Raw genomic sequence first — 25,340 nt, forward strand, 5'->3', positions numbered from 1 at the left:
TATTGTAGTTCTGCTAGCAGATATTAAACCATACCTCACTCTAGTAGAAACGATAAATTGCACAATAGCCCAATCACAATATTTTGAGAAATCAAAATTTCGATTAAGTAAAGCCTATTTTCTATTCGTACAATTATAATCAATATACTTGCGTCGTATGTAAACTTTAACTCAATTTGCATTTATCTCTCATCAATTCGTTTTTGAAAATAAATTTTTTCGATAAATATAATTATGATAAAATAGCGAATAAAAAATAAAGTCCCGAAATTCCTAATTTCCATGGAGTTTCATTTAATTTGCAAGGTAATTTTAATTCTTGAATGACCTGACATCGCGACAACAACTCCGAGCGCGAAGAATTAAATACGCGAGCTACGTAAAATGGATAAGCGAAATATTCTCAGCAGGATGTAACGCTATTCAAAAGAAACATACTCGCACAAGCATAATAAAAATGTTTAAATAACTTTCAGAGACCACATTCCGGGTGACGCTGCAAAAGAGCAGTCGCGGTCTCGGTCTGAGCGTTTCTGGTGGCGGTACCGCAGGTCCTGTTAGAGTGAAAAGACTCTTTCCTCAACAACCCGCCGCCCTGTCCAACAAACTTCAAATCGGCGACATATTACTAGCTGCCAACGGAATCCCGCTGACTGGCCTCACTAATTACGTAAGTAATTAATTGATTAAAATCGAAAACAAAATTCGCTGTAGCGATCTAACTACGAGTGAATTGCAGTTGATGAATAAAAACTCGAATAAATTATAACAACATAAATTTTGCTAGTTTTGACTCGACAATACTTGCTACTTGATGTAAATCGATTCTTTCTCATGCAATTCATAGTTTCGGGATATGTAGATAAATGAAAGTTTAATGTAAAAATTTAAAAGGAAAGGAGATTGCATCAACTTTCAAATATTTTCAATCTAAATACGTAGCAGAATTTATATAAATAATATTCTAAACTATATTTTTATATAAATATACAAAATAAATATACAAAAAATATATAGAATAACAAATTAAATTCTCCTAATTGAATTAATAGTTAAAATAATTCTTCTAATTTTTTTATTAATATAAAAAATCTAATTAAATTAATTTTTATTTAAAAAAATGTTTATTTGTTTTATTAATGTCTATTTTAAAGGTAGAAGTAATATTGAAACAAAGTTTTATCGATATCAGTTAAACGAAGTTGAATATGGACACATCCGTATAGTATGTATGTACTAGTAACGACTGCTTCTTCTCAACTGGTGGCTTCAGCCTTGCTTATCCTCTTGCGACTTTCGCGAAGATTTGCATTAGATTAACATAATGCAGCTACGCCCGTGGGCCCCGGCGAGATGATAGACGTTATCTCGCTTGTACTTGGCAGGTTGTCCCACGAGGGTAAAAGCAATACTGCCTCCTGCTCCCAGCACGCAACTACGTATAGTCGTGCCCTTCCGCCACTCTTAATTTCCGTGAGAAACGCGTTGAATCTACTGCAGGGATGTTAAAACCTTGACTTCATCTTAATTCCATTGCACCGCTTTACTATCGGGTCACCAGCTGGGAACAACAGTTTTATCGCGATTGCGTTTAATTGTAATCGTTGCTACATTTTGTAAATAAAGTTTGCTACTAATTAAACATAAATTTGGTAAAAAGCCAAGAGAGTATAAATTAAAATTTATTTTATAATAAAAAATAAAAAACTGATATAAATAAGAAGTAAAACTTTTTTTAAATAAAATTGTAGAATTATAATTTTATATAGATAAAATTTTTATATTTCTGTGAATGTAATCTTTTTCTTAATCTTCTTTCTTCCCAAATATTTATTTTAAATATTATTTATTCTTTCCTGCATATCATCGAATCTCACTCTCGAAAGCCAATTTCGTCTCTTTAAATTGTCGGTTCTAATTTGTTGCTTTCTCTCTCCTTCTCTTAGTTTTTTAAGCCACCGGAAATCAGATCTTTAAAGAAGATGATTGCGGCGGCGTCTTCGAAGATGTTATCTATACGTGTATATAGAGGAGGAATGGAAAGCTCGCATAATCTTATTTCGACTACTACTTATTGCAGGAGGCTCTCGAAGTTCTGCGTACGACCCCTAGCACAGTCGAATTGGTGGTATGTCGGCTTCCAGGAGATAGTAATGTTACTCCACCGGGTGCACCACCGCCACCTCCAGCAAGACGGGAACCGTCGTCGTTACGTATACTCAACCCGCTGCCACCTCTGCAAATCGAACCCTGCGGTGTAAGTGCTCCTTTTAAATAGGTTCATAGATATATATGGTTGTCTGTTAGATAGCTGCTTGATAGGCTGATAAATAACGAATAACACATCAGCTGATTTAATAAAATTTGCGTAAAAGCATTTAATACATTAGATAATTGAAAGACAAGAGTATCATACATTATTTTAAAAAATAATAGTTTTATCGTTATTATATATATATAATAAAGTAATATATATATAAATTTTTACATATAATATTGCCGTTTATTGATGAATTAACTTTATTAATAACGTATGACGTAAAGAATAAATATTAATTGCAAAAAAGTTAAATTATTAATATTATCGGTAAATATTATATAGGAGCACAATTTGTATTTAATATTAGAAGTAACAATTGAAGCATTTAATTTCCTCAGCAATATATACGAATAAATAATTATTCTCAAGAATAGTTGCATCCACAAATAAATAAATAAAGGATTGATTGATTTGGTTCATAAATCAATTCTAAATAATAACGAAATAGTTTATCTGTCAGTTAATTAAATTTAAATAGAACTGTTGGAAATAAAGTTCTATATTTCTAGAAATGTTTGAAACTTATTTTATTTGCGAAGCATAATTTTTTATTCGGGCTGTTAATATTCGTAATTAAATAAGGTGATGAGATCGGAATATACACATTATTTATTGATTTGAATATTCCCGAGGGAAGCTTGAAAGGGAACGGTCCACCGGAGGTAATATTCATAAACAATAGTCAATGCATACATACGACTGCTTGCGTACCATGGGTTTCCCCAGCGAGAAATCTAAATTGTCAAACCAAAAATTCCGCACGTGAAATGCATACATGCATCTCGAATCAATGAATATTTTCAATACAGCTCAAAAAATATATCTTTTTAATCTTGGATCATATTACAATATCAAAATAGAAAATTTTAAAGTTTTTCTATTGCTTGACGCAAATCAGCAAAAAATAAAATTCTCGCTGGATTACAAAATATCATATATCCAAATCTTCCCGCACAAACGTAATCTTTCTTAATTAATATAAAAATAATAAGTATAAATTTTCCAATTTTAATATACTTAAAATTAATTTAAGGAATTGAAAATTTTTGCGACAATTTAAGAGTTAAGAAAGAAAGAGAACGGGAATGAATAGCAACTCTTTGCAGGAATTCGATATCGAAATGACGAAAGTCGGCGGCAGTCTTGGCTTTACCCTGAGGAAAGCGGACAGCAGCGCCTTGGGTCATTACGTGCGGGCACTGGTACGGGAACCGGCATTGAGTGACGGCAGAATCCGACCGGGCGACAAGATCGTCGCCGTAGACAATGCTCCACTGTCTCCAATGAGTCACGAGGAAGCAGTTCAGTTGCTGCGACAATGCGGACCAACAGTGAAACTGCGGCTGTACCGCGATTTGGCGCAGACTCCAGTTTCGGCGCTCTCGCCTACTGAGCCCGATCATCCCCTCCGTCCGCCACGAACGAGTTTGAGGTCTCTAAATCTCATAATTAGCTTAATATTTTTATACAGGATTTCTTGTAATGGATAATTATATCGTAACTGAAAAGATAATTCTGGATAAAAGAAAAGATTAAGCGAAAAAGTAAAATAAATTTTTTTCTTATGTGTAGTGCTGTCAGAACAAATTAATTTTACAAATCAGAGGATAACAACGTCTTTTATTAATGACTCATTATTTTGTTTCCGAATTGTTTTATTTTAATTTTGAAATATAAGAATTAAAATATTCGATATTGGAAATATAATATAAAAGATATTATTAGAATATTTTTTAGCATAGATATTACATATGAAGTAAGATCCAATAAAGAAAGAATTGACAAAATCAAATTATTTATAAAAAATTACGATAATTTTTATTATATTTAAAAAAATATATATTTAAAAGAGATCTTATTTATTATTAATTCTTCTTTGGTTTTAATCCTCATTGATCTAAAAAAGAATATTTGTTATATAGCAAATCTGATTTCAATTCTATCTTATGTAGATATTTCTTTATGTGAAAATCTAGAAAATCCGTGTAATTAGTTTCTTCACTAATATAACTGAGAATCACATACAGAATTAATTTATTCTTTCTTTCCAAGAAAGAGAGAGAGAGAGATCAGCAAAAAAATATTATTGGTAAAAAATGGATGTTTGTTAATATTTAAGATTATTTGTCGACATCGTCATATCGAATTAGAGTTCGAACACTCTTAATGTTTTATACTTAATGTTTTATAATTTATAGCTAATTGATTCTATGTTATATTTACGACAGACAAGAAGCCGTAGACATGCTGTGTGACTTAGCAGTCCGAAAGCTGTCACCAGGTACATCGAGCGGTTCTAGTAGTTGTAAACAACAGTCACCCGGTGCTTCATGTAACTCGCCCCGAAGGCTACGTCGACTTGCCACGCGTACTTCCACTGCCGAAACGAATCAAGGTATTGTCAAGTAATTAATTAGCGATATAAATAGACAATAGTCTAAACGAGCATGCAGATTACCTATTGATTAAAAAGAATAAGAGCATCTAAGATGGATAAATAATCTTGATAATTATCTCCTTACGCATTAATCAATCTCTATACAAATTTTCCAAATATATTTAAAAATATGATTGTAATTTATGAAGTATATTTCTTGAAACTGTACAATCGAAATGACTGGGGAACAGTTATTGCTTTGAAACTTCCAGTAACGTTAAAGTAACAATGATATATTCAACATCAACTGTTTCTCGGAGTTATCTTGAATCGCACAGAATCAGGGCAATCCTCGATGATAGGACTTTACAATAAGTCTCCTCACGACAACTGTTTCTCTACACAGAAACTCCCGAGGGTAAGTTGCATGACGTGCAAACGACGTCGTCGACAGCCAGCCAAGCGGAGACCGCGTCGGACTCGGACCAATGCTCCGTCAAGACACAGATCACCAATTCCCAAGCAAATACACCTGCGACCGACATAATCGATCCGCCACCGCTCTACGACATTTATGACGATGATGATAATGAGTCGTCGAAACCGACACCTAACAATGCGGCGGCCAGGCCGAGTTTCCTTGACTTGTCGGCGCCGCAAGGTAAGCCGCACTTTCAATTCTGCAGCGTTGATTCGGACGGCGAATATCCTGGCGACGGTGATGTAATCCTCGCAGAAGCAGAACGAGGTCGGCTAGCCGAACCAAACTACGATAACGATAGGAGCGTGACGGTGATGTCGAGCGATGAGCATGATAATGATTTGCCGTCCGAGCCGGCCTCTATGCCGCCGATGCTCTCATCCACCAGCAGTACCAGCACCGCTGCCTTCAGCTACAAGAATCCGGCCTATCAGAGTGCCAATCCGGCCTGCGGCAGTGCCGTCAGTGATCCAGCTGGATCCAAGAACAAAACCACGCACTCCAGCGATCAGGACATACCAGGTAATTATTTAAGATTATACATTTTCTTATTATTCGTTTTATTTTCCGACAATATATTTAATAGAATCAAAATTTGATCGATTAATATAAAATAATATGAGTTTTGATGACTTTTTGCACGTATTCGATATTTATATTATTTCAGTACTCATTAAATTCTCACTGTTTTATATAATTTTTGATCAAATTTCTATCAATTTTGCAATATAATTGAAGCAAGTATTTCTTTTTATTAATGAATTTATAATTTATAAATTTATATAAGCGTAAATTATACATAATGTATAAGAAAGTTTAATTTATACACACACATACACTTTTTTTTTTCTTTTTTTTTTAATTTATATCATTATTATACTTTACACGTAAATAATGAATTATGGAAAATGTGTTAAAGCTATAGAAAACTTTTATGATAATTAGCTTGTAATCTCTTAAGTACATATGAAGGCTCGATTATTAAAAATATGTAGATTTAAAATAATATTAATATGAAATAAGTTTGTGTGTCATTGATGATTGCTATTAAAATTGATTCTAAAAGTATAATACATACTGACCTATGTCTCTTTGTGTTTCTATCATTGAAAGTAAATCAATGCAGTAGAGGGAGACAGAGATAAGATAACAGTCACATTGAAAAACTTAGCAACTTTGCGTGGCTATCACTTTATACAATCAGCGTTATTGCCAATTCAATAATCTCGACTTTTTGTCTCGTCGCGTAGGAAAGATCTTGGGGACGGACGATCCAGGCGGTAGTAAAGGATTATTGAAGTGGAAGGGTGTGATGTTTGCTCCAAACGATGAAGTAGATACCGAACACGATCCGGAAGAAACTGGGAAAGACATCACGGATTCAGCTGCTCTTGCTGAAGATCTCGAACAAGGCAGCGAGGTTGGTATCTTTAAAAATTGTATTTTTTTTTAATTGATTTTATTTCAACTGGAATAAATAAGCAAAGTTCAAATTTGTGATAAGTGATTTATTTAATTAAAATGAAGAATTTGTTTTGTTGGTTGATATACGCATTATTATTCAATTAATTTTAATCTTGGAATCGCGTGATAATCAAAGACACGCAACATCGCAATATTATGCAATCTCTCTGTTACAGGTGTTCATGGTGGAATTAACGCGTGGGTGGAATAGCCGGCTGGGCTTTAGCTTGCAACCGGAAGGAAATTGTACAGTGATATCGGTCGTGCATCCCGACAGCGTCGCGGCCAAGGATGGTAGACTTAAGCAGGGCGACGTATTACTAATGGTAAGCCCTTTTTACTTTCTCTCAAGTTTTTTTCCACAGGATATATTTTAGAACCATTATACTATTATATGACTATAATAATGATTATTATTATGGTTACATTATTATTACATTAAATGTACAAAATAAAATTAATAATATTTATACATTATTAATTTAAAATATTATTTAATATATTGTAATAAATAAATATATATATATATATATACAGGGTGTGTTGAAAAAAAAGGGTCACATATTTTGATAGCAGGTAGCATTGATCAAAACAAGAAGAAAAGGTCTAATTAACATGGGTCCTAAGACTAATATCTTCAAAGATACAAGCTATTTTGTTATTTGAGCTCTTTGTCATTTTCTTATTAGTCGTGTCATCTTTAGAATGTAATGAACAAAGGAGTAGGGAAGAGTGGGGTACAATGGGGATATCTTTTTTCTAGGTGCCTTAAAAAATAAAAAATAAACAAAGAGAGATAAAGAAACAATTTTTATTTTAATATAAAATGTAATCATTTATCTTCCATAAAAAAACTGAAGTAAAGAAACTGAATGTATGATAACAAAATGGAAGAAGATAAATAATTACATTTCATATTAAAATAAAAATTGTTTCTTTATCTCTCTTTGTTTATTTTTTATTTTTTAAGGCACCTAGAAAAAAGATATCCCCATTGTACCCCACTCTCCCCTACTCTTTTGTTCATTACATTCTAAAGATGACACGACTAATAAGAAAATGACAAAGAGCTCAAATAACAAAATAGCTTGTATCTTTGAAGATATTAGTCTTAGGACCCATGTTAATTAGACCTTTTCTTCTTGTTTTGATCAATACTACCTGTTATCAAAATATGTGACCCTTTTTTTTCAACACCCTGTATATAGATTCTCTTTATAAATAATATTTATTGATCATGTAAATTTAAAGAGAATTACAAAGATTAAAGATTAATAGAAAGTTCGAATTTGTTCATACGTTTATTTCTAAAAAAAAATTATTTCTTCTTTTCAGGTTAATGAAGAGAGCGTGGAACACATGTCGACAGCTGATATAATAGATCTGTTACGCAAGATACGTGGCTCGATAGGTATCACGGTGATGAGGAAATCGAAACGAGACAATATAACGTGACAATAGTTCAGTGCGATATCAAAATAAAACAACCATAAAACAATTTGATCAGTATATTCTTTAGAAGATTTGAGGATTTTGAGCTTGACAAAAGGTGTTTACCAAAAAGTCGAGCAAAAATACTGATTTTTTTCAATAAAATTTGCATTAAAATTTAACTAATGAGAGAAGATAGAAATAAGAAGAAAAGCAGTAGTTATTAAGAAATTATTAGATGAGATTATAAATGTTGTTGTTAGTACAATAAAAGAACTATTATAAGTAGATTTTCAATGCCAGAAGAATGAATCACAATCCGCGCCACTATCAGTGACAAAAATCACTCATGAAAAAGCAAGATAATTTTACTGCACCTAAAAAAGATAGCAATCGACAACGAAGAGAGATCGTCTTTGGTGTCTTGATCGATTACAAAAGACTACCGTCGAGGAAAATGAAAGAAAAAAAATTCGCAGATGCTATTCTGATAATTTTCTATTAGATGTCTCGGGAGATAAAAAGTCATTCAATCTTGTGGGAATTTTCCGGAGGAGATTAAACGATCTGAAATTATATGTCATTCAAGAATATCATACTGAATTTTCAATCACTCTCTTGCATGTAAATAAAAATAAAATCTATCTCAATGTAATTCCCGAATCAATATTATTTATATGATCCGCAAATTCCGCAGAAATTGTAGTATTCTAACATGATTCATCAACTGTCATCACAAAAGGGCGTTCGACATGTCGACTATGACAGATTGCGCATTAATGGTAGGATCGAAGTGCTCTCATCTTGAAAGCTTAAATCTTCTTGATTAATTATCGACGCTTATTAACAATATTCTTAATAATTTGCGGTAATATTTTCAAAAAACAATGTCTTTTTATGAAGTATGCATTGTTTCAATGAATTCGAGAATCAAAGGTTTAATCAAAATATGATTGAAAAGAAAACAATATATTATTGCAAAATGAGATGTGGTCCACTCAATCGAAAGACGGATTATTGATTATCTGCTGACAAAATGATCTCGAGTTTTTATGAAACTGCGATATATATGTGTGTACAAGGTTGTAAAGATATTCTTTTAAATATTGAGCGTGAAAAGAGAAATTCTCGCGTCTATGAGCTTATAGTATTCCTACATATCTTTGTAAATAACGTATCCTATCAAACTTATCTAATAAAAAGAATAAATATAAAAAATGAGTTTAAATAGCGAAATTATTTTTAAAGGAAAATTTAGCGCCTATAAAATATAATTTTATTTTCCCTTGATATATCTTTGAAATAATTCAACTTATAGAACTAAAAAATTAAATAAAAAGAATATATATATACAAATTTTTCAAAAAATAGTTTTTTCGGAAAAAAGAGTTTTTCCGATTCTCTTTCAAGAATAAAGCGCTGTACTATGCATAACATCTATCATCGTATATACATATTTTTATCCCACAAAGTATAATTTTATTAAAAAAGCTTAACATATTAATATTTTATCGTGTATTTAATGAACGAAATGTAAATTAATTAATTCTATACAACATATGAAATTTATTTCATACGATAATTAATTTACATTTCGATTTTAACTTGATCCATCCGTAATTAAAAAGGAATCTGCAAATATTAACATACGTACTTAAAATGTGTGATAAGAATAGTTTCTTCGATAGTTTCTTTACTCGCGTGAGAGAGGTAATCTATTTTTCAGGAGTTTCTCTTTAACTAAATGAATAATAGGAGACAATTGGCCTTTTACGGCAAAGATAATCTTTCCGCCGTCTTACTTCAAAGCTACTATCTCTGGTCTCTTAGCAAATCAAAAGACAATCTACTTATAAGTACTATGAATGTAAATATCACGAATGAGTCGTTGATGAATCTAATGATAATGATAAATAAATTGGATTATTAATTATAAGACAATGTCCCTGATATTTTGATCTTCTTGCTGTCTTCGAGCGAAATTGACAAACAATTACATACGGGATAGAAGTTAAAGTCACTTGTAGCATACTTGGAGAAAATGTACTAACATTCGAGTAACTACCTCGCGTGATGCCATACCACAGCAAAACAGATTATTATGCTCGAATCTGTATTTAAGTAAAAGATGTTTTATGCAAACAAAAAGATGTTTTATGCGAATAAATATTTCCTCTAATTATAAAAAAAAATAATGAAATACAAGATGATCACAAAATGAATAATAATTCTGCTAAGTAGTTAATACTTTTTAAAGCATCAAATATAAGAATTTTAGATAAAAGTTTGTTAAAGTGCAGAAATGTTTACTATATTAGTAGAAATGCTTCCCAAACTATAGAAAAATTTTCGTTCCTGTAGTAACGATGCGCCTCGTATATGAAACAGGAAAATGTCGATAACGATACAAAGTTTAATAGACTGTAACAGTGCAATAACGTTAAGTAAGAATTAAGCGAGAACGATATATAATGAGTGTGATAGCCGTTCCGTTTAGAACGTTAGCACTTATAAATCTACAAACTTAGATGAGTATCAGAGTTTATCGTAAATTACACTATGTAAATAAAGTAAACTGTATAATTGTATAAATCAATACCAAAGTGTATGAATATCAAAGTTATATAATATTAAAAATGTAAATTTTATTGTGTAAGCGATCGGTAAACGGGCAGCTATATTTGGAGACATTATGTTAAGCTTATTAAATTATTGTTAATGTCTAGGAATAGAAATATGCAAGTTTATTGAGATTTGCGCCGATCGTTTCATCGCTGTTAGTCTCCTTTTTTCTGTTCAAAATAATGTAAAATAATATATTCAATAAAATTTAATGTCTTTGATAAAAAGATTTCAATAATTTATGTATCACTTATCAAACGCGCTTATCAAAGTAATATTATAAGATATTTTATCATTTTCTTTGATTCAATCATGTTAGATTATGTAATGAATGCATATTAAGTAACGTAACATATATATAAATATATAAATAATCAAAAATACTTTGTTTAACCTAAATCCATTGATTGATATATTAGGTAATTTTGTGATATCTACTTGAAACGATGCATAAATAAGAATATATATTATTTACACAATATTTAAAAATATGCTGCAATTAAAAAATATATATGTGTGAATAAGACAGCAGAAGTAGATACAAAACATGAATATAATACACTTTTATTATGTATTTTGATATACGTGTTTTTATTTTCTTTTTATATCAAAATTATTGTATATCGAAAAATATATTATATACATATAATTATCAAAGCAAAATATCTATAATTATAAATCAATTACTTATTTTTGTGTTTTATAATCCTCAACAAGATATATAAAAGTTTATTTATTTCCATGATTATTCAATTATTTTAATTCTATATTTCCAAATCATTACTAATTTTACTTTTTAATTTAAGATGTCTTTGTACATAATCGTGAGTTACATGTAATGATTCCTTCTCATTTTGCAATTGTTCTTCATCTTGTATCTGTCTTATCTTTAAAATTTTCATTATTAAATCCTCTAGTTTCACTAAGACCAACCCTGGATGATTTCCTCACATTCGTCGATCTATCCGCAATTTTTTCTTTGTCACTTAACGTGAATGTCATTTCGCGCTCCCATTTTCGAAGAGCGTAAGATTTTATACTTTCATCTGACGACTCCAAATTTTCTTTCTCAAATTTTGTGCGATCGGATGTATATTTTTCTTTCGCATTATATACTTGTTCGTTCTTTAATTTCTCTGTAAAAGTCAAATCTCAAATGACGAAGATTCCGCTCATCCTAACAAAAATAGTTTCATGATAACTAAAATGAAAAATAACGTTTACTCTCATTTTAAAATATTAAAGATTATTTACCATAATCTTGAATGTCACTATTGTCACTGTCTCCTATAAAATATTCGATATCTTCTACAATTGAATTTATTGCTTCATTGTGTGATTCCTTCTGCCACTCATCTTTAAGCTCGGGATATGCTACACGTTTCATTGGGCTACACTTTAAGTTACTCCTATTTCTTTTCACAGACAATTTAGTTTTTCTTTTATTCTTTGGCTCAATTTTGATAAGTTCAGAAACTGATTCTTTGCTATCAATATTCATTCCATTTTCTGTAGCATTATATTCTCTTGATTGGTTACTAGAAACTGTCTCTTCATGTATTACAGTATTTTCGGGAAATAATAATTCATTCTGGATATTTTCTGTTTTTACATTAGAATTAGATAAAACTCGTTCAATTTTGCATGAATTATGTGAGATATGATTGGAAGCATATTGGTCATTGGAATCATTAGACGAGGAAGATAATTCAATTGCTAAAAAATTTATAGGATTCATGTTAGAACAAGACATGTTTGAATCTTCAATATTAGAATTCAGTGCTAAAAAATTGCTTTCCTCGTCATCTCTAATAGTTGAAGTGCTTTCTGCAACACAATCTTTATATAGCATATCAGAATTTTCTTTGCTTAATATATTGCGCCTAACAGGCAATTTCCGTGAACTATTAGGACATTTCATTTTCAAAATTAGTTCATCATAACTGTCCTTATTTGTAGCTACTAAAAATAAAAAAAGAACAAATATTAAAATATTTATATTCTAATTATTTATATATGCAAATAATTCAAGAATGCTTACAATATTTCTTTCTCTGCTGTTCTATAATATTTTGTTCCGTATTTCTATTGATATTTAATCTCTGTAAAATTCATTACATTAATATATAAAAAAATTTTAAGCAAATGTATATGTATAAAATATTCTACACTACATAATATTATAATATATTCACATTTGATGGTTTCTGTATTTTCCTCTCCAAATTTTCTTCTTCTTCACACTGCTTAATTAATTCCGATATGGATCTTGGATTTATTTTATCACATTCCGCATTATGAAGAATAATATATCTTTGTAGTCTGCTTTCTAATGTCTTTCTGTCTCCTTGAGATAATAAACCAAATTCTTTTAATTTTTTTCGTATAACATTATCTTTCATTAAACTTAATACTAATTTTGGCAGTGGTTTACGTTTTGGCTCGCTTCTGCAAATAAGCACAAATATTTAAAAAAGAAAAATTGCAAAAAGTACACAATGGAATATTCAAGATATTAATTGTATTGATTTCCTTTAAAATTTTAGGAATAAAATATAATAATACAAAGTAATATTATACATATATGCTTACTTTTTAGGTTGAATCTTTGTTGAATTTTCCCTTTTTAAACAATCATCTAAGTGTTTATTTATATTATTTTGAGGTACATCTACTTTGCAAACTGGACATTCAACTGGCTGATCATTTTCCTCATTTTGGAAACCTTTTCTCTTTGGTGTAAACATTGAAGGTATCCTAAGTTCTGTACTAGTGCTAGGAGTAGATATATTTTGCTGATCATTCTTTTGTCTACGAGGTGTAGTGTTACTAGCCACAGACATTGAACTCTCAAGACTTTTATCCAATATTTCATTTGTGTCAGGAACATTTTGTTTTTTCTTACATTTAAAATTATTTGGAGAGTGTACATTTTCAAAATTTCTATTTTCCACAGTCAATATCTCTTTTTGATAAAATTCCTTTTCAATTTTGTTTTTAAAATTCAAATAATGAATAATAATCTCATCCAAAAGATTGTTTTTTCGTAAATCTTTCTCAAATGTTTCTTCAAAGCAAGTTGGACATTGAGTTTTATAATGTAAGTACTTTCTAATGCACAGGGAACAATCTAAAATTATAAAATATAAAACTTATATAATATGAATAATAATAAAAGGTTTTAAACAATTACTCACAACTATGAGAACACGAAGTTATCACACTAGTGTTCATATACTCGTAACATATTCCACATTGTAATAATTTATCAATATGCTGCAATGATAAATAAATATACTGTTTAGTTCATTTCGTTATTTTGCTATTAAATAAGATTGTTTTATATAAAATCATCATATTTTTAATACCTTTAATTCCACATATTCTGTTGGCGACATTATAGAGCACAAGCTTTGAAATTAAAGTAAATGCTTAATGAATAAACCGAGATAATATCATTACTTTTAAATCATTAATTTAAATCACGGTTATATATTATCGATAGTGCAATTCTAATGGATTAAAGGATAAATATATAAAAAAGAAAAATAGAAAAAAGCATATAATGATGATTCATAATACATCAATGAGTCAAACAAAATCAAACAGTTGATGATAGGTCTGTTCCATAGACCTTACAGATGTGGACTGGCAATACGTATCAGACTGTGTCCGGAGGAGGTTAGAGAGAGAAACATACTTTTTGGTACTTCTCTTTCTAGTGTCCGGACACTTGTAGAGAGAGAAGTACTAAAAAGTATGTTTCTCTCTCTAACCTCCTCCGGACACTGCTTCTCTACAGAAACTATAGCCAATTGCCAGTCCATACTTATAAGGTCTATGGTTATTACAATGGGATGTTTTGATTGGCTCACGCTGGTTGACGCGACGCGTGACGCGCTCAGTGAGAACGAGCCCTGAGAGATATCATGGCCCGCTTTTAGGTGATCCCTGGAAGCGATACTCCCTCTGTGGACATTAAAAACGTGGACATGAACTACAAAACCAATATCCATGAATGTTCTCAGAGGGTAACACATATGTCCTTCTGATAATATAAATAATATAAATAAAAATATAAATAATTTAATTAATAATAATTTATTATATAAAAATATTAGTATGTTCTCTCTTTTCACGCTATTATTTATTTATTTATTTATGTGTCTTTTTTTTCTTTTTCTCAACATCATTTATTTATTTATTTATTTATTTATTTATTTAGTTCGCTCTAAGTCAGTCTTTTAAAATGCAAAACTAAATATTATAAAATTTGACTTCGGAAAAGCGCGGTAAAACAATCGAATAAATTCAAATCATTAGCATAACAAAAGGTTCCGTGATACATCAATCGTTTAATAATTAATTTAAAATAAAATATACCTCTATAATTTAAAATTCCGCGTGTATATGTAGTACGTAAAATATTTATGCAGAGAATTAACAATAATATCATGTTTGGCCTTGGCGATGTATAGCAAGCGCGTTATACATATGGCATTGTCATCATTCGCACGGTGACTCTAGAGTAATGAAGTAGTGATGAGAAACGCTTCGTATATTGTAATTTTTGTACTAAACACGATTACGATTAGTATCGAAACATAATTTGCTATAAATATTAATAAGTATTAATTAATTAAAAATTAATTAACGACATAAAACTGTATCGCAACGATAAATCTTTATCGAATCGCATTCATTCATTACTGCGAATAAAAATTGAAACAGGGGATACATAAAAGGGCATAAGAGAATTAATTATGTTATGACCTTTCAATCATATTGATGCTTATTATAATGATATTTCCTTAACAATTAGAATTAAATATATTTCGACCAATGCTTTAAATATTCTCAATCCTTGTTAATTAAACAATATACAATTTAATCGAGAATCGATTAAACGATACGAATTCAAATTAAATAATCATTTCGATCGTTGCGATCTTTATGGACAATAATTATTATTTTAATACTTAGAATCAAACATATTTCATCCGTGTTACTTTATCGTTCTACTTGACAATCTAAATATAATTTGGATTATGAGAAAACACGAAGTAAAACAATCGAATTATAGATGCAAATAATTAGCATAAGGAAAGGCTCCGTGATAAATTGTTTAATAAATAATCAATTTTAATCAATAAATTAAAATACTTCATTAATTTAATATTCCGCGTTAATGTACATTTTATAATATATAAAATATTTTGGCAACGAATTATTGATAACACGGTGTTCGACTTTGGCAATATAAAATATAAACAGTAGCGCGCTATGTTTCGGCTTTGTCTTTGACTCTCGAGTAATAAGGTAGTGGTGAGAAACGTTTCGTATTGTATTGTAATTTTTTTACTAAACACGATTACGATTACGTTCTACTTGAAAATCTAAAAATAATTTGGATTATGAGAGAATACAAAGTATAAAACAATCGAATTATGATGCAAATAAATAGCATAACGAAAGGCTCCGTGATAAATTGTTAAAAAATAATCAATTTAAATCAATAAATTAAAATACTTCTATAATTTAATATTCCGCGCGCGAATATTTTATATTACAGAAAATATTTCGGCAACGAGAGAATTATCAATAACACCGTGTTCGACCTTGATAAACAGTATCGCGCTATTGTTAATACGTTACACGGCTTTATTATCATTCGCACAGTACCTTGAGCAATAAAGTAGTGACGTTTCATATATTATCAAATTCTTCCTTTCCATAGTCGACCCTGGCGATATAAACAGTACCGCGGTAATGTTCTTGACTTACGATCATTCGCTCAGTGGCTCTTGAGCAGTGAAGTAGTGATGTGAGACGTTTCATATATTATCAAATTCTTTCTCTAAACACAATTGCAAGTGCAACGAGGAACTTTTCGTGAATAAGTGTGAGTGCAACGAGGATTAAAGTGCCACGAGAAAAGAGCGAAGGAAGCAAAAGAAAAAAAGAGGTTTTGGAAGTGGATGGATCAATAAGATATGATGTAAGTCATTAATATAAATTATTTATCACATTCATTATTTATTATATTGTTGCGTCCCCGCGTCCCGTCCCGCTGAATGTATTCGTCACCCGTTGAATTCTTTCGAAGAAGATCGTTTTTGCGCGCGTTGTCAAAATATTGTTATAAACAACGACTGTCAGAGAGTCTAAGCCCAGCTGTCAAGTTGTGCGGACGCGCGTCTATTTGTGATCCGTTTTACGATTATTCTGAATTCTTGTATGTTACTCGCGATTTATTAAAATTCTTGTGCACCTTAAATCGCGTTATTATTTACGAGTGCACGAGCGTCGGCGAATGCTATGTATTTTGCCGATTGTGTCGCGCGCATTCGATATATATCGCGTTCGATATATACCGCGTTCCGCGGACGCAACAATATATGAATTATTTATCAATAATATATATATTCAAAATATACATATTTCTCGTTTCGTTTTATTTCTTTGATTGTGATTTAATAGTGATTTTAAATTGTAACATATATAATACATATACTTATAAAAAATATTCCATTTTATTTTAAAATAATTAAAACATTTATAAAATTTTTTATTAATTAATATTTTCAGATACTTTTATGTTTTATAAAACATTTCAAATTAATATATTTATTTAAATATTTCATATATAAAAATATAGAAATTTTTTTATTTATCATATTTTTAAAAGTTTATATCTAAGAAATATAAATTATTTTGTAATTACGCAGTTTATAATATTAAAATATATCTATTTAAAAGTAAAAATGTAAAAATTAATTGCGCGCAATAATTAGGTTTAAAATAAATTATTTTGAACATTGCTTTGTATAATACATGTTCTCTTATTCTTTATATTTGCGAATTTAAATTTATGTACTATATTACAAAATAAATTTCAAATTATGTATTATATTATATATAAAATTATATATAATATAACCCTCCCATAGGGTACACCTTGCCGCGGTGGGAGGGCTTAGTACTTGGATGGTGCCTTGAGGTTTATCTTAAATTTTTCTATTTATGATAAATCTTAAGATGCCTGAATGGGAAGCTAAGTACCCTTTCGCGTCGTCGGTGCCGTCAACGTGCCGCGGACGGCAAGCGCTTCGTTACCGCGTTTTCGCGTTGTAGTATTCTCGCGTCGTCGCGTTTTCGCGGAACTTTTGGACTTTTTCATATAAAATCCCAATTTCATTTATTGTCACGAGTCTCTACTTCCGATGCCAACTAACTGGGATGTTTCGAGTTTGCACACGTTGCTATGCAACGTACACTCGCGCTTCGTGCTTCGTGCTTCGTCAAATGATTCGGCCCGAATTAGTTAGAACTCGATCGATTGCTCGGAATGATCGTCAATGGGTCCCTTCTCTTTGCTCGTCTACAGCCACACGCATTGCGTGTGTTAACCCTGTCGAGGAGTCGAGTGGATTCCCCTAGGCACGATTTTCGCTCGGTAAAAGGGGTTGCCTCCCCATTTTCTAAATTGCTGAATGTTAGCATTTAAAAAATGTGGGTATCCTCTTCTTTTGCCGTCTACTAGCCTGGTGTAGCATATAGCAACCGCGAGAGGCATAATATGTCCGGGCGGAGCACCTGAAATCGTGCTTAGCGGGTCTAGGTTCGATACGAGATAGGATAATTGCGCGAAAAAGAGTTGGTGAACTTCATTTTCCTTTATTTCCGTCAATCGTTTCGTCTTCTTTCCGGTTTGGACCTAATCCTTGCTCGTTGTATCGTTGCATTCCTGACCTGTTGGCTCGAAGCTGATTCTCGTAAGTGAAATGGGATTTTCGCTCGTACCGAAACCGGGAGTGCCGTTCAAAGTATGTACATATTAAGTATATACATCGCGCGATCAAATAAAAAATTTTTAATCGCATCGAAAGTGCGGAAACCGTTAAGTATCGCGCGTAAAATAGCGGAAATAGCGATATAAAAATATCGCTCGTGAGTGCGGGAGTGCCGTTAAATATCGCGCGTCTAAGACTGAGAGGAGGAGGAGGCCTAGGAGAGGCATCAGGCTCCGGCAGAGCAACCTTCTGGTAAGCAATTTATTTATTTGTAATTATATATTAAATATTAAATATATTTATTATAATTTAAATTAAACAATTAATCGTAACAATTAATTTGATGTTTTTATTTATATTTTTTTATTTATATTTAAATAAGAGAGAATTAAAGAAACAGATTTTTAAATTAAAGCTATAATCTTGTAAAGGTGTAAGCTTTTATAAACTTATAATAGAATTATTAGTAATGTTTTTTAAAATTTATAGAATTATTTTATTAATCTGCTATTATTATATGCATCGAATATAAAATTCAATGTATACAATAATTTTTGAAATATTAATTATTTTGAACATTGCTACATTGGAATCTTCTTTTGTATGTTATAGATCGATGCAACAACCCTGATGATCTGAGAGGAGGAGCAGACCTAGGAGAGGCATCCTGCACCGGCGGAACAACCTGATGGTGAATATTATTATTTATATATTAATTGTTATAAATCGTTAACTTGTTATAAACGAACAATAATTCGATCTTATTATTTAAATGTATTAAAGAGAAAGATTTCTATAAAAGTCATATAAAATTTTCTATTTAAAGCAGTTTCAAAAATTTATAAAATTTTTCCATACGTATTTATCTGCTTATTATTTTACACATCGGATATAAAATTCCGCGCGATAAAAATTTTTTTAAATATTAATTGCATTTTGTGAGCATTATTATAAATGAATTTTATATTTGTATGTTACAGACAACTAGCTTCGATAACAACAACTCCGCTGTTGCGCATCAGTGCCGGTGAGTGACAAAAACTTTTATTTAACTTTAAGGTAATGGATTCGTAGAGATTGCAGATGTAGATGTAGATGTAGATTGTAGATTGTAGATAAATCCGTTGCCTTAAAATGGATGAGCTAGGATGGATTAAATTAAATAATTAAATTAAATTAATTAAATTAAATTAAATAATTTTAATAAGTTCTTTCGAACTTATGCTTTGCATCCATTGCGAAAATATATTGAAATATTAATTAAAAAAAGAAGAGATCAATAAAAGATTTTTTTGTAAAGATTTTGTCTAATTTATTAAATAAAGAACACGCATTAACAATTATCAATTTTATCAATTTTTAATGCTAATTTATTCTTATAATACGCACTTATCTTCTAATTGCTCATAGCTCATCCATCGTAGAATTTGTTTGTAGATATTGTTTTTAAACTTTACTTTAACTTAATATAAAGCCTATAAATGATTAATTAATTAAATAATTTGTAACATGATAAATACACATTAATTTTATATTTTATTATAAAATATAATTTATAGAAATTTGTAGTAATTTGGCTTTATTTCAGTTAAAATAAAGTTATATTCAATATTTAACGAACGATCGTGAAATCGAACGATCGTTACTAAATGAGCGTAAATATTTCACGCTCTTTTGCCGGTAATTATCCGGCAAAAGAAGGAGTAATTATCTCCTTCTTCGATCTCTGATTAGAGATCAAAAAAGAAAGTGGCCAGGATCAACGAAAGGTAGGTTCAACTGGCCTGAAGATTATGATTAGGGTGCGCGGTTAGGGCACGCAGTTAGGGCACGCGGTTAGGGCACGTGACTAAAAATATATACATGATTAGGTGAGGTGATGATTAGAGATAGGTTCCTCAAATCTCGAATAATTTTAATTAATCAGGAAGTAGGGTTGTTAAGGCTATTAAGTAAAATCATTAAAATTCTTCTATTAATATTAGGGTTGTTAGGGCTCTTAGGATCATTAGAATTCTGTAATAGTAGGATTGTTAGAGCTATTAAAATTATTAGAATCCTTTAATAATAGGGTTGTTAGGGCTATTAAGTAAGATTCATTCTTTCTTTTAATATTCCAATAATCCTAGGGGTAAATTAAAATTATTTTCATTAAATTGAATTTATTTTTAAAAACGTTGTAAAAATAAATATAACATGTTTTAAAAATAACAATGTTTTAAAAGTGAAATTTAAATCATCAAAATTATCTTCAGAAATATTAAAGAAATTGCATAATTATTAACGTTTAAGAAATCTTAACATGTCATATTTTATTTTAAAACTTAAAAATATATGTGTATTAAATCAAATATAATATTAAATCCAAATGTTTAATGCTATCAATATCAAATTATTATATCGATGTTATTAAATATTTGAATAAATCGAATATTATTATTTGATATTGATAGCATCATAAATTTGTAAATTGTAAATTATAAATAGTCATAATTGTATTTTAATTATAATCTAACATTGATATTTTAATTGTAAAATACAATACAATTATGACTATAATTATATTATATGAAATTGTATTTACGATTGTAAATTCTTATGTAAATTACACGAAAAATTATCGAAAGTATACGTATAATGATTACATAATAGTAATTAACATAATAGTAATTCATTAAATTAAAGTATTTGTTTCTGAAGTATATATTTTTGGAATATTCATAAAAGAGTAACTGTTTGTATTTTCATGTCAAAGAGTCATTAATAAATTCGGAAAATTTTTATATAAAATGTAAAAATTCGATGCTAAATTAATGATTAAATATAAGCATTATAAAATTGGACGGACGCCTTCGTTACAGAATCGCGAGTCAATTATTATAAATTTAATGATATGCTTCGATTAGCTTTATTTATTTGATGAATTCCATATCGCGCGGAACTGAATATTTTTAAAATAAATTATTAAATTATGATTGCGAAAATACCGTGTTCTTTCCGCGTTCTTTTCGCGTCCTTATACAAGATTATCATTTTAACAAAAGAATTTTATCGCTGTCTCTCTCGTCAGATAATATTCCTAAATATTGCTAATTAAATATAAAGAAATGTCGAATAAGAGAGTGAAGATTCGATGTGATAAATCAACGATTAAATATTAACTTTACAAAATTTAACGATCACCTTCGATATTATAGAATCGCGAGTTAATTATTATGAATTTAGTAATTTGTTTTTTCAGTTATATTTGTATTTACGAATTTTGTATCGGAAAATATTCATACATAAATTAATAAATTATGGTTGCGAAATCACCGTGCTTTTCCCACGTTCTTTTCGCGTTCTTAGACGAGATTGTCGTTTTAATAAAAGAGTTATCATTGTTCCTTCCGTTAAATAAACGTTAATGAAAGTTGTGTGGCTCGTACCGCCGAGGAGTCGAAACGATTTTCATCATGGAGAATTATTTCTCACCGGTTCTTGTGATCCATTCGCGACGTCTAGTTTGGTGCCCTGTTGAAAATTGGGAATTTTTATTGTAAGATTGAAGGAACTAATCCCAGGTTTTCCTGGCAATTTCCGAAAGCAATGATTTCGGTAGTAATTCAACGACGATACGCTTCTTTAACGTCGAATTAATTTAAATAATATATATTTAGATGAGAGAAATGTATCTTTTCTTTTCTTCGTTAAAAATGTTCTATCATTATTAGGACTGGTATTATTATTGTCTATATATGTAATGCTAGAAAGATTTAATAGTAGATTAAATATGGATATAGCGTTGTGTATAAATTTTAATTTTTCATGTAATTTTATATTGTAATTAATTTGTATAAATTTTTTGATAAAAATGATTACGGACGAATATATTTTTAATTAATATAATTTGTCTCTTTTGAAAAATTATTTCTAGGTGCTGGGGATATTAACATTAATTTTTAGTTTCTTTTAAGAAACTATTTGCAGGTATTGGACATCCATCGCCATTTTGAAATATTAGTTTTTAGGTATATACTATTTTATATATATGTATAATAAAATACATGCACAAATTCACGTATCCAAAATATTTTTATAATTTTTAATAATGTTATATATTATATATAAGCGAAATTATACATGAATGTTACATAAAATGTGCGAATACTTAAAAATTTCGAGACAAATCGAATGGGTATCCCTATATCAGTAAGATATTGATTAAAAGAAAATTATTAATTTAAACGTTATAAGAATAAGAAAGAGAAGAGAATTTCTAGAGAATTAATCCAGAATTAATTGTTTAAAATTATTTGATTTATTTTATTTTGCATACTGTTCGAATTGAAATTTTTTAAATCTTGCTGATATCGGGTTCGATTCGTCTCGCGCGCGCGAACGGTACCCCAAATTATATGTGTTCGCACATTTAACACAAACTCCAATAATGCATGTATTTTATTAAGTATTTATAAATATAATCGTTCGTAATCACATTTTAATAAAAAAGGTCGTTATATCCATTTAATTTTCAATAAAGAAATATATTTCTTAATAATGGAAGAACATGTTTTCTGATGTGCATATATCAATTTCGTGAATTGAAGATAATAACGAGGGATAATTGTCGTTGATGTATTACTGAAATCATTGCTATCGGGAATAGTCCGGAAGATCCAGGATTCGTTCCCTCCTACAGTGAAGTTCCCGACGTTCAATGGATCACTTAACTTTTCTTCGCAGATTGATCTTGCGAAATCTGATGTAGAAACAAGATGTTAATCGTTCTCCATTTTTAAGATCGCTCCTCTTTTTATCGGATTACCGGTATGTCACTCGCGTATCTGCAATTGAATATTCTGAATATTATCGATTTATTTATTCGTCGCGTTTTATCGCGAATTTTAAATCGCGATTTATGTTATAAAAATTCGCAAGTAAATCGGTCAGAATTGCATATTCACAAACATTACAGACCTTAAATGTTTGTCGAAATATTTTCGATTTTCTATATTACGTGATAATAATTATATCGCGCACGTGTCTATTGAGAGCTTCGATTATTATATTATAAAATATAGTATAAAAATTATACGTATCGCGATCAAATATTCCGCATATTATCAACTTATTTATTCGTCGCATTTTCTCGTGAATTCGAGTCGCGATTTATGTTATAAAGATTCGCAATTGACTCGGACAGTGAGTACTGTATTCGTAAATATTACAGTCATCAAATTGTCTGTCAAAATATCTTCACATTTATGTGATAATTATATCGCGCGATTATAATGTCTATTGAGGCGCTTTGATTATTATATTATAAAAGATATACATATCACAATCGGATATTCCGAATATTATCGATTTATTTATTCGTCGCGTTTTCTCGGGAATTTTAAATCGCGATTTATCTTATAATTTAATCGTTGACTTATACATTGAAGCTTTGTTTATCTTTCCACGTCTTTGAATATTGTTTTTAATAGTTCGTGCAAAATGCTGGTAGTGCAAATATTTTCTTTTATAATTTAAAAGACGATCGATAACTTTATTAATGACTGTTTTAAACGTGATTCTTTACATTATTTAAATCTTATTAAACTCTACAATTACATCGATTATTAGAAGGACTTTGAAAATCATTCCTTCCGTTATTTTCTATTAAACGTGGCCACAACACGATTTTTAATTATATTTTAAAGCTTATAGAGCTCATTTCATCTTATTCAGCTAATCATGCGCGAAATAGGATATGTATTTTATTCTCAATCGTGAAATTCGTATAAAGTCGTGTATTAATCGCAAATAAATCGGACAGTGAATTTTATGTTCATAAACAATACGGATCACAAATGTTTGCCAAAATATCTTCGTCTGTCATCATTTGTGTGATAATAATTATATCGCACGCGTGTTTATTGATGGTTTCGATTATCATATTATAAAAATTATGCTGATCTCGCAATCGAATATTTCGATTATTGTCGATTTATTTTTTCGTCGCGTTTTCTCGCGAATGTTAAATCGCGATTTATTTAGTAATTTAATTGTTGATTTCGAAGTTTATTCTATCTTTTCATTTTGAATATTTCCTTTGATAATCTATAAAAAAAGCGCCAGTAATGCAAATACTTTCTTCTACAATCGAAGAAACGATCAATAATTTTATTAATGACTCTTTTGATCACGATTATTTACGTTATATAAAACTTATTAAATTCTATTATTACATATCTATTATTAATAATAAATGTTGCGTAATTAATCTTCGCTAATCAGTCTCGTCTGGACTATGTAAAAATTTTTAGTAAATTTTATATTATACGTATATTTTGAACATTTTCGTGTAATAAATTATTCCATGTAATAAATTATTTTGTATTAAATTTCGAATTATATTTTATATTAAATTTGTATTATATTTTGTCATATATTTTGTAATATGTATTTAGCATAAAAATATTATGCATAAAAATATTATATTAAGCATAAAAATATTATGTTGGTATGAAAATTATAATAAAAATTATAATAAAAATATATAAAAATAATGTTAGCTATATTAAAATGGAACATATGAATTCTTTATATTTTATATAAAGGAAGAGACTTAAAATATTTTGCAACATCTATATTTTTCGAGTCTTAATTATAAAAACTTCAGAAGAATCAGTGATTAATTTGTCAAATTCTATACATGTATTAATAATTAAATTTTTAAATAATTAAAAAAATGATTGATAAATATCAAAGATCAATTTACTGCTAATTAAGAAGATTTATAGAAATACGGTTAAATATGTTTTTATTCCATAGCAGGCATTTTGTGTTTTGTAAATAAAAAGATATAAATATGACAATGAATTA

General features: G+C 29.6%; 2 protein-coding genes across 3 annotated transcripts in view; one reads left to right on the forward strand and one right to left on the reverse strand.

Moving 5' to 3' along the window:
- LOC145976235 (uncharacterized) overlaps positions 1–9,021 on the forward strand; it is a 126,820-nt gene extending 117,799 nt beyond the window's left edge. Inside the window, exons 5-12 of the mRNA XM_083107295.1 lie at positions 477–670; positions 2,081–2,257; positions 3,427–3,752; positions 4,549–4,715; positions 5,104–5,700; positions 6,429–6,598; positions 6,819–6,968; positions 7,978–9,021. Of these exons, the coding sequence (XP_082963421.1) occupies positions 477–670; positions 2,081–2,257; positions 3,427–3,752; positions 4,549–4,715; positions 5,104–5,700; positions 6,429–6,598; positions 6,819–6,968; positions 7,978–8,097 (1,901 nt within the window). The 3' untranslated portion in view covers positions 8,098–9,021. The remainder of the gene's footprint in view (positions 1–476; positions 671–2,080; positions 2,258–3,426; positions 3,753–4,548; positions 4,716–5,103; positions 5,701–6,428; positions 6,599–6,818; positions 6,969–7,977) is intronic.
- Positions 9,022–11,279: 2,258 nt separating this feature from the next.
- LOC145975766 (E3 ubiquitin-protein ligase RAD18) lies at positions 11,280–14,410 on the reverse strand. 2 transcript variants are annotated; one of them, XM_083106460.1, is made up of 8 exons: positions 14,064–14,410; positions 13,893–13,971; positions 13,288–13,825; positions 13,130–13,143; positions 12,891–13,042; positions 12,737–12,797; positions 11,950–12,657; positions 11,280–11,831 (listed from the first exon to the last, which is right to left on the reverse strand). In XM_083106460.1, the coding sequence occupies exons 1-8, from the start codon at positions 14,091–14,093 to the stop codon at positions 11,563–11,565; spliced, it is 1,851 nt and encodes a 616-aa protein (XP_082962586.1). In that variant the 5' UTR covers positions 14,094–14,410; the 3' UTR covers positions 11,280–11,562. The 2 variants fall into 2 exon arrangements, with proteins under 2 accessions (XP_082962586.1, XP_082962587.1); XM_083106461.1 differs by having other exon boundaries at positions 11,689–11,872; positions 12,891–13,143.
- Positions 14,411–25,340: the final 10,930 nt, after the last annotated feature.

The sequence above is a fragment of the Camponotus vicinus genome, unplaced genomic scaffold, assembly GCF_025532165.1.
Source record: "Camponotus vicinus isolate PSW18456_S1 unplaced genomic scaffold, iyCamVici1.0 SCAF_8, whole genome shotgun sequence".
Taxonomy (NCBI): Eukaryota; Metazoa; Arthropoda; class Insecta; order Hymenoptera; family Formicidae; genus Camponotus; species Camponotus vicinus.